Source organism: Tachysurus fulvidraco, chromosome 5 (genome assembly GCF_022655615.1).
Source record: "Tachysurus fulvidraco isolate hzauxx_2018 chromosome 5, HZAU_PFXX_2.0, whole genome shotgun sequence".
NCBI classification, from domain to species: Eukaryota; Metazoa; Chordata; class Actinopteri; order Siluriformes; family Bagridae; genus Tachysurus; species Tachysurus fulvidraco.
Genome location: NC_062522.1, coordinates 15,286,393 through 15,297,318, shown reverse-complemented (window position 1 = coordinate 15,297,318; position 10,926 = coordinate 15,286,393). Strand labels below are relative to the sequence as shown.

Sequence of the window (10,926 nt, the reverse complement as noted above, 5' to 3'; positions counted from 1 at the left end):
CCCCATTTTCCCCACCCTTAGTGAAAACTCCAATATGTTTAACATGTGATAAATCATGTGTGAAAAACATGTGATGACTCATTTCACCATGTTATTTTAAGTGATTTCAAGTAAACACAGCGGACATCATGAACACAATTTGCTCACATCTGAGAATAAATGAAGCATGGGAATTATTCAAATTACTCAAATTATTCAAATGTGACAAACACACAATGTGAAAACTGCACAAATCACAACATATGAAGACCTTGTGACTTTTTTGTGCGCTCTTGATACCTTCTGGGAAGTTCATCAAGGAAATCGCTTCACATGACCTTCTTGAATTCCTTCCCTGATTCCCCTCCTCTGAATCCCCACTGATGTATTAGATCAGTTCTAATAATTATCAGCTCATACTGGCTCTATAATGAGTCTGACATAAAGTCCTAAAAAAGCTACTAACTCTCAGACAGCTCGGCTTTGCTGGATCTTCTGATGTTTTTTTTGTCTGCACTGTAAAATGGATGGTGTGATCTGAGTAATGTTATAAAGCTCCACTAATCAACGAGAGAAAAACATTTTGTGTCTGGTTCCTTTCAGTGTTTCTTCCTGTTGCCATTTCAGGGAGTTTTTTCTTTCTGCTCATGGCTTAAGCTCACACATTAAGAGTAGATTTCCTTTTAAATACTTTGTGTTAACCATGCACCATACAAAAGACAAATGTAATTAATTTAGAGGCAATCGAACTGGATTGAATTAGGCGGCAATACAAGTTGATCTTAAAATTATCAAAATACACAAGAAAATAGTTTTGGGATTTAGTGAATTATATACATTAATATCTATCTATTTATATCCGTCTTGATTAGTTTCAAGGACAATACAAGTAAAATATGTTTGTGTAACTCTGGTGATGTAGATGGCATTTCAGCTATTGCTGTTTTATGGAAATTTAAATGCCATGAGGCCAAGGACACAGCAGACCTTTCATTACAGTTAGGGTCACACAGTCCTGTGTGTGTGTGTGTGTGTGTGTGTGTGTGTGTGTATAAAGAATGTGTCAGGAGAAATCAAGGCATCGAGTGGTGAGTCTGCACAGATACGCACAGATCTCCAGATAAACCCTGCGGACAGAAACATACCCTTGACTAAAACCAGTTCAACTGTTCTTGATAAGCAAAAAAAAAAACCATCAAAGACTTCTGCTGTCACACTGGGCCACCTACATGGACACACACCTGTTGATAGAGAAGCCCCTTCCACCCAAAATGAAGCCAGAGTTCCCCTATAAGTCACACTGTAGTGTCTTACTGTAGTACTTATCTGATCTTACAGAGTGAGAGTCATTTTAGTGTGCAGTGGACATTAGAACATCATCGGTCACATGTATTTTTGAAGTATGACACAGTACAATCAGAAACACTGATTGGTGAAGTGAATAATATTGATTATTCCGCCGAACCTCTATAGCGGCGGGATATATTGTGCTGCAAGTAAACAGTCACGGCTCAAAGGTGTGCTGGAAGAAGGAACAATGTGCAATTGTAAGGATCTGAGTGATTTTTACAAGGGCAAATTCGTGATGGTAATTCGTAAGTCAGAAAAGCCCAAAACAGCAGGTCTTGTGGGATGTTAGCATTTACCAAAAGTTATCCATGTACGGACAACCAGTGAATCAGAGACAAGGTCATGGGTGGCCGAGGCTCACTGGCGTGCATGTAGAATGAAGGCTAACCTGTCTGATCTAATATCGAAGAAGTCCAAATTGCTGAAAAAGTTAATGCTGGTTATGACAGAAAGCCACCAGAACACAGTGCTTATGGGATTAGGACTGGTCCATGAAGCAATGGAAGAAGGTGGCCTGGTATAATGAATCAAATTTACTTTGACATCTGGAATATGTGAACAGCTGGGTGCATGTGTATCACTTACCTGGGAAAGAGATGGCACCAGGAGGCACTTGAAGGCGGCAAACCTGAGGAGGCGGTGTAATGCTCAGGTGCAATTCACGCACACAGTCCATCTATAGCAGTGGCTCTTGAACTTTTTGCCACCATGGTTAACTGTATATTTTATAGACTAAATATTAGGCTCATAATGTACGTGCATTCCATGCATGCTATCTATTGCTGTAATAGAGTTGAATGTTCTAGAAGGTTCTGACAGAACGAAAAATATGTTCAAGTTGTAATTATTCATAGGCCTACTTTTTTTTAAGGTCTGGATTAAAGCATTTCAATTTAAACTAGGTTTGTAAAGTTTGTTGCAACAAACTTTGATGTTGGCTTTGATGGTGCAAGTATTTGCAAAGGACGGTGCTTTTGGAGGCAAGTGGACATAAGGGTTAGTGTTGCTTTTGGAGGCAAGTGGACAGAAAGCTAGGGTGCCAAAACATTTGGAGGTAAGTGGAGACATGCATGTGACATCATCCAAATACTCTTGAGGGAGTTCCCCTCATTGTGCTGAGTGTTTTGATATGTCACATGTCCATGTTGTGCTAATTTTTGATTTTCACGTGACATCATGTGACGTCATCAGAATACCCGCAAGGCAGTTTCCCTTATTGTGCTGAGTGTTTTGATATATCACATGCCCATGTTGTGTACATTTTTTATTTTCACGTGACATCATGTTACATCATCTAAATACACGTAAGGAAGTTCCCCTCATTGTTCGGAGTGTTTTGATATGTCACATGTCCATGTTGTAAAAAGTTTTTTGATTTAGCATATTTTGGGGACGGGGCTACAGCACAACAGAAAGGCCAGTCGGTGCACCAATTTAAAACTTTGTTCAGAGTATCACCCTAAAGGAGCTGGCCGAGTTTGGTGTAGATAGTTCGAAAGCTTGCCGAGTTTTAAACCTCCAAAGTTTATAATGAGAGTCTATGGGGAAAAAAGGCATTTTGTGACCCAGTACCGGAAGTACCGGTACTCGGATCGCTTAGAAAATTAATAGCAACAAACTTCAGACCAGTGTCTACAACATATCCGAATTTGGTGCATGTGGCTCGAAAGCCCTAGGAGGAGTTACTCTTGATAAATTTTTGTCTAAGCTTAAATAGGAAAACAGAATGTTGGCTTCTACAAAGCCAAATGACTAACAACTAAGAAACAAAGAAAATATGTAATATAATACCTTTAACAATGTCAAAGCTCCGGCTGAGAACCACTGATCTACAGCACATTTCTTTATAAAGATATAACTGATTTGTGCAGGGCGAAATGCGTAACCCTTAACCCATAAGGGGTAGCAAAAGGGGTACCCCTTGTATAATGGATGAATAGAATATAACAAAAATATATAACAAATATAACAAAAAAGGAAAAGATACAAACCAGCATTAAAGAATGACAAGACTACATTCTAGCACTAAACTACAAATATGAGCATCCAAGCTTTAAATCATAGAATTAAATTAAATTAAATCCTGAATTAAATGTACTTTATAGGTTGTGAACATGATGTCACAGCTCAATGGCTACATCAATCATGCGGCTCTCCACCTCTCACTCCTTATACATGTACACACTCAGGTCAAGGTCCTGTCCTGAAATAGGATCCACCTGCTTGTTTTGTCCATACTTCAACTGTCTCTGATCTCACACCACTTTCTATATCAGTAGTTATTTACTGCAGACAACACTCATAGCACATTAAAGGTTTCATCAGCTACGGAGTATGGAGAACTGAAGGGGAAGGAAGAGGCAGGTGGAAACAGAGGCGTTGCATGGTGTGCATTCTCACGCTTGTGGTTTATGTTCACACCAAACTCTACACAGATTGTTTTACAGTTTCACATCCCAACATCAAACGTCCCTGGCTTTTATTACCGCCAATGCATTTTATAGTAGTTACTTTAAATAATCCAAATAATATAGATCAGGATGCTTTTGAAGTAATAATTCAGCTAGATATTTTCCAAGACACATTTGGTCTTTACAGTTGATTTAGTTTTGTACTGAGCTATAAGGGTAGTAGCGAAGAGCTAAAGGAAGACTTTTGAGATCATTACACTGCAGCACTTTATTAAGACTTGCTTACGTCATGTGATGTGTAGACACTTATCTGGTCATGTACAGGAGTGATGAAATGAAAACCTTAATTGCAATGTAAACGTATCGCATGGTAGCACTTGAATATGTAACAAAAGGGAGAAGTCTCCATTTAAATATCTACACCTACGGTCATGGACAAAAGTGTTGGCACCCCTGAAATTTTTCCAGAAAAGTATTGCAATTACACGTTTATTTTCTTTGTGTGTATTGAAACAACACACACACACACACACACACACACACACACACACACACACACACACACACACACACACACACACACACAAAGCAAATTTGACATAATTTCACACAAAACTCCAAAAATAGGCCTTAACTTAATATTTGGTTGCACACTCTTTGGAAAAAAATAACTGGAATCAATCGCTTCTTATAACTATCACTAAGCTTCTTACACCTCTCACCCGGAATTTTGGACCACTCTTCCTTTGCAAACTGCTCCATATTGGAAGGCCACCGTTCAATGGGATTAAGATCTGGACTCATTGCTGGCCACTTCAGAACTCTCCAGTGCTTTGTTGCCATCCATTTCTGGGTGCTTTTTGAAGTATGTTTGGGGTCATTGTCCTGCTGGAAGACCCATGATCTCTAACGTAAACCCAGCTTTCTGACACTGGGCCCTACATTGCGACCCAAAATCCTTTGGAAATCCTCAGATTTCATAATGCCTTGCACACAGTCAAGGCTCCTAGTGCCAGCGGCACCAAAACAACCCCAAAACATCTTTGAACCTCCTCCATATTGGACTGTCCATTTTTATTAAACAGTAGAATGATGTGCTTTACCAAAAAGCTCTACCTTGATCTCATCTGTCCACAAGACATTTTTCAAAAAGGATTTTGGCTTACTTTAGTACACGTACACTTTGGCAAACTGAAGTCTTGCTTTTTTATGTATCTGTGTCAGCAGTGGGGTCCTCCTGGGTCTCCTGCCATAGCGTTTCATTTAATTCAATTGTCGATGGATAGTTCACACTGACACTGATGCACCCTGAGCCTGCAGGGCAGCTTGAATTTCTTTGTAACTTGGTTGGGGCTGCTTATCCACCATCTGAACTATCCTGCGTTGCAACCTTTCAGCAATTTTTGTCTTCCGTCCACATCCAGGGAGATTAGCTTCAGTGCCATGGGTTGCAAACTTCTTGATCATGTTGCGCACTGTGGACAAAGGAACATCTAGGTCTCTGGAGATAGACTTGTAACCTTGAGATTGTTGATATTTTTCCACAATTTTGGTTCTCAAGTCCTCAGAACTTCTTCAGAAGTTCTTTTCTTTTTCTTCTTAGTGTGGCACACAGACAGAATGCAAAGACTGAGTCAACTTCTCTCCTTTTTATCTGCTTTCAGGTGTTTTTTTCTCTCCTTTTTATCTGCTTTCATATTTTTATATTGCCCACACCTGTTACTTGCCCCAGGTCAGTTTAATGGAGCATCACATGCTTGAAACAAACTAATTTATCCACAATTTTGAAAGGGTGGAAATAATTTTGTCCGGTCCATTTTTGGAGTTGTGTGTCAAATTTGCGTTTTCCTTTTTTTTTTGGTGTTGTTTCAATACACACATAGGAAATAAACATGTGTATAGGAAAACGTGTAATTGCAATACTTTTCTGTGAGAAATACTTCAGGGGTGCCAACACTTCTGGCCATGACTGTATATACCTATAACATATAATAGAAATGAGATGTATTCTGTTACTTGATCAACTGGAATGATGTTGTTATATTCCATATGATGTTCCGCAGTTGGATTTATATGATTGATGGCTATCACTCCAGATAAACACATCATGATATAAACTATTTGCCTACATCACTCAACATCAGGTCTCTGTGCCAGTCTGTTCCACACAAAAACTCAAAAGTCCACCCACTGCTCTGTCCCTCCTGTTCATATAAAAGAATAAGCTGTAGTTTAGGTGCAAGACACAAACATTACAGACAAGAATGTAACAAATTCTTACTATTTTAATGATACTGATTTGTCATACTGTAGCAGATTTAATCACAGGCTGATTGAGGAAAAACATGTTTTCAACAATGTAACACAACCCCCCTTAGTCCTGCTAGTGTGTACAGTATATAGCAGAACACAAAGGAGAAACACAGTCCTGATCATCTCTGCTGTAACAATGCAGAGCAAGCAGCCCAAAGTTGAGGTGAACTCTATTAAAGCTTGGAGCTGTGTGGAAGTAAAGCACGTGACATACAGAGGTAAACAGAGCAATGTAACTTGAAAAACGTATACATAAATACAAAGAATAAAAATAAAAAACAAACAAAATAATAACAACAAAGACAGACACTCCCTCCCCTTTGTTGTATATCTTTAAGTGTGGACGACTACAGGGAAGGCTATGTGTGAACTGGACCTGCTGCTTCTGACGCTGTTGCCTCTTTCTCTACTACAGCAATAACCCCGGTCTTACCGAGTCGATTTGTTGAATTACATTTACACCTGGGACCTTACTCCATCACTGAACAAAGTGCAAAACAATATAAGACTCTTTAACCTATAACTGAGCTTATATAGCAAACTGAAGGTCACCTCAATGCAAGAGCCAAATACTGTATACGTAAAGTTTTGAAATGTACCACACTGAAATGACCTGACAGAATCGACTATATTATACATTCACTTTACAGCAGGCCCCACCCATTTCACCTTCGTAATCTATTTGGGAATTGAACACATAGTCTAAAAATCAAATAACAATTCACTCATCTTTTTAAAAAAAAAAAAAAAATAAAATCATTATGGTAGCATTTATCTCATAGATGGTATTATTTATCTCATTTTTCATGGGGATGTGCTGTGCCTCATTTCACTTGTGAGAAAGATAGAAAGATCGGTGCTCATAAGAAATGTCATGTAAAATGAATGACCGACTTACAATTAAATTAAAAACTAAAAATAAATACAATATAGGATATGTGTCCTATTACATAGGATATGTAAAATGATTCTCTAGTATACATGACTTGTCAGAAGGTGTGTTTTACTGTTACAGTTGTGATGTTAATGCTGTTGTGCGATTCCTGCAGCTGTCAGTGCTTAACATCACTAATAATAACTGAGATACTAAGTAAAAACAAAGGAGTGTCCCTCACTCTGCCTTTAAAACATTTGAAAAGCGAGATTCGAGAAGTATATAGTGTAAAAGCACACCATTTTGTGTCGTACATACTACCGATTTGCGATGAATGCAGTCTTTGAATGACCATGCTGAAAAATCAGCTGAGTGAATCTGTGAAGGCCGCACTCTCAGATGCCAGGTAGTTGCTAGTCATTAATATCATTTCCATATTAGTTCAAGATCCCATTGGTCAGATCCTGAATTACACCGGCCATCACCAGCTTCCGCAGAAACTCCTTTTCTTTTAATATGTTGTGTGTCCATGACTGCAGAGACACAGAGAGGGAAAAAACAGAGAGAGAGAAAGAGAGAAGTAAACACTCAGCTCTAACAGTGTGTCAGATGCTTTAGTCTAAAATGCCTCTGTGTTCACTCAGCTCTGTATTCAGTCTCATCAGCTGTATTGACATGAGTGTGTCCTGTACTACACTGCTGCTGCTCTATAACTTTGACTTTACACATGTTAACAATGGGAAACTGATCAGCAAGTCTAAAGTAAACATGTTACTGGAGCTGGGTAATAACAGAGACAATACAATATGAGCAGCTCTTTGTGCTCCGAGGGCTTTTAATGCTGGGCACGCGAGACAAAAACACATTACAGGATAATGACGTGTAGCGTTACCTCTACTGTGGGAAAAGCTCTTAGTAGATTAGAGAAAAGTCAAGTGAAAGAGCTTTCACAATGTGTGTGTGTGAGAGAGAGAGAGAGAGAGAGAGAGAGAGAAACTTCAGGTATAGATGGTCATATTTTGCTGTTTCTTTATAGAAAGGTACAGCTCAATGAGAAATGCTATTTTCTTTTTCATGAGAAAATTACAGTGATTTTGATATTTACACTGAAATAACTACTGATTAAGTCTGATCACTCTCAAAAAACAGAGCTGCAATCTGCATTTTAAATGTTTAGTGTCTTTTGGGATAGAAGCTAGAGAGATGACAGATGACAGGATTATTTCAAATTCAGAGACTGTAGTGTTGGAGATTGGTCTTTTATTACAGCCTCTAACTACTGCTACCTAGAGCAAAATCTGTGGGACTTTTGGGTACATGTGCAGGCAAAAGCGCAACACAAAAGAAGCACAACAGTGGAATTTTACTTTCAAGCAACTGTCAAGCAAAAATGAAGATAAAAATGATAACTGCAGTTACACAACATGCATTTTGTGTGTGAGAGAGACACACACACACAGACAGACAGATTACTAACAGCTTCAGAACACCACATCTCTCAATAATAGATGTTTGAAGAGAAAAGCAGAAGGGTAGCAATGTCACTGCAGACTGAAGAGACTATGACTCATCAGTGACTGCTGCTGTGACCAAGCTTAGGAAGGCAGTAACGGTCTCACCAACACACACAGAAGCAGAGACGAGAAAGTGTAGAATGCATTACATCTTTGATAGCGGACATCTTGAGCTTCTCGTAGTAATGCAGGGGTGCATGAGGTTTGCTCATGTCGTAGCCAAATCCAGCCACTGCCACCTCGTCACAGTTATGCAGCGCCATTGTGATTGCCACCGTCCCCAGCGTTGGGATATTCTAAAAAAACATATTTACATTTGACAAACTATCTCTAGAAGAAGGAAAGAGAGTAGAGTAGAAATGCATGGTCTCAGCCTGTAGCCCAAGCAATTTTTATTAAACATTAAATTATTAATTATAAATATAATATAATATAAATTATTTTAGTAAACTAACCCTAACCCTAATCTTGAATATTTTCCTTATAAGATGCCTAAAAAAAACCACTAAATGGCCAAAGGTATGTGGACAGCTGACCATCCCACTCTATATCTGTATCTTCCCCATAACCACTGCCACAAAGTCTGAAGTATATAATTGTCTAGGATGTCTTTGTAAGATTTCATTCATTGGAACAAAGAAACCCAAACTTTTTTCATCAAGACAATGTGCCTGTGTGCAAAGCGAGTGCCAAGGATATGTGGTGTGCCAAGGCTTGTGAGGAAGAAGTGGAGAAGTCTGCACAGAGCCCTGACCTCAAGCCCACTGAACATTTGAGGATGAATTGGAGTGCTGACTAGGCCCCAGGCTTCATCATCTGACATCAGTGCATGACCTCACCAATGTTCTTGTGGCTAAAGGGACAAATCCCCACAGCCATGCTCCAACATCTACTGGAAAGCCTTCCCATAAGAGTGGAAGTTATTATACCAGCAAATGAGGACAAAATCTGAAATGGGCTTTGAAAAACACGAGTGTGCCTGGTTAGGTGTCAACAAAGTTTTGGCCATAATGTGTATGTCCTCACTTCGGCATTAGCAGAACTGTAATCACAATGAAGACTAGGGTACCAAACATTTGAACAACCAAAACATTTCAGTACTAAAGAGTACTATAAAGTCTTGATAAATTCACTGCCTATTTTTGATACTTTGGACAAGCATTATTTTATATACAGTAGTATAATTAAAACAATTACAATTTGAAAAGTAAAACATAACAAAGGAAGCAAATGAATGGCAGCTTGAACTCAAGGTATTGGTTCAAATGTGTCATCAACAATTGATATTGAAAGATACTCAGTAAACCTAATCAAACCTAAGCATTAGTTCTTGAAACAATACAGCACTAAACTTCAATGGCTACTAAATCAGTAGGACAATAAAAAGATTGATTTATATTTAGAGGTAGTACAAACTTTATGTAAGCTAAATGCTGCATCTTCATCTGTTCTTTTCTCTCTCTAAGCAGACAGAATGATTCATGATACAATCTTTAAAATGGGTTGTTTTGCACAGATTTTATGATTCCTTACATACTGTTTCAAAATAGTAGGTAGAATCTAAAATCTGTATGGTTATGCATGATGTGATCTTAAAAATAACCCGATGTGTGGCCTTCACTCACCCCTCGACCCATGAGGCCATTGTTGTGTGGCAGACCAATGAACTGAAACGCTGCCTCCTGGATGAAATACGGGTTTAGTATCCTAATGTCTGATGCTTCCCTGGGCACGGTACGCGCCACCGACTTCCAGAATCCATCTGTCCCACGCTGAGACCGTGTGAGAGACAGAGACAGTGAGACAGAGAAAGAGACAGAGACAGTGAGACAGAGAAAGTGACAGAGAGAGAGAGAGACAGAGAGAGAGAGAGAGAGATATGTTGGGAGAGAGGAAGAAGTGAAGAGCTGTCAAAGAACTGTAAAGCCAGAGAGAGAATGAAGAAAAGAGAGCATCAGACAGAAAAAAGTAAAAAAAAAAAAAAAAGTTAAAAAAAAAGAAAAAAAGAAAAAAGAAAAAAAGGACACTGAGAAGGAAATAAGAAAGGGAAAGAAGAAATAAGTGACTGAGAAAAGCAGTCAGAGATAGAAGGCTGTTCTCTTATTTACCCGTGATACTTGCTATGGCAATAGAAGCATTCATTCCAATAAAGAATTGGAGAAGAGAAAAAAAGAGAGAGAGAGAGAAAAAAAAACAACATTAAACCAGTTGAAGAAGAGTCAGTGGAAATGAGAGAGAGAGAGAGAGGGAGGGGAGGAAAAAAGAGAGAAAATGTTAGTTGTTACTATAATATTACATATTAAATGTTCACAGCTTGTAAAAAACAAACAGAAATGAGCTATCCAATGATCAATTTCAAATCACAATTACATATACAACGGACACCCAAATTCAATGCTTATTGTATATGAGCTGCTCTCATGAGTTCCCCCTTGATCACACCTGCTCCTTTATACCACAGTAAGAGATGATGAGTGATCTAGAT

At 38.7% G+C, this 10,926-nt stretch overlaps 1 protein-coding gene across 4 annotated transcripts in view; it reads right to left on the bottom strand.

Moving 5' to 3' along the window:
* Positions 1-6,005: 6,005 nt before the first annotated feature.
* Positions 6,006-10,926, bottom strand: part of st3gal3a (ST3 beta-galactoside alpha-2,3-sialyltransferase 3a) — a 35,864-nt gene continuing 30,943 nt past the window's right edge. For 2 of the 4 annotated variants that reach the window (XM_027146498.2, XM_027146499.2), the window contains 4 exons: positions 10,550-10,561; positions 10,067-10,213; positions 8,591-8,737; positions 6,006-7,460 (listed from right to left, as the gene is read on the bottom strand). In XM_027146498.2, the coding sequence (XP_027002299.1) occupies positions 7,365-7,460; positions 8,591-8,737; positions 10,067-10,213; positions 10,550-10,561 (402 nt within the window). In that variant the 3' untranslated portion in view covers positions 6,006-7,364. The remainder of the gene's footprint in view (positions 7,461-8,590; positions 8,738-10,066; positions 10,214-10,549; positions 10,562-10,926) is intronic. The other 2 variants (XM_047813465.1, XM_047813466.1) reach the window with 1 other exon arrangement.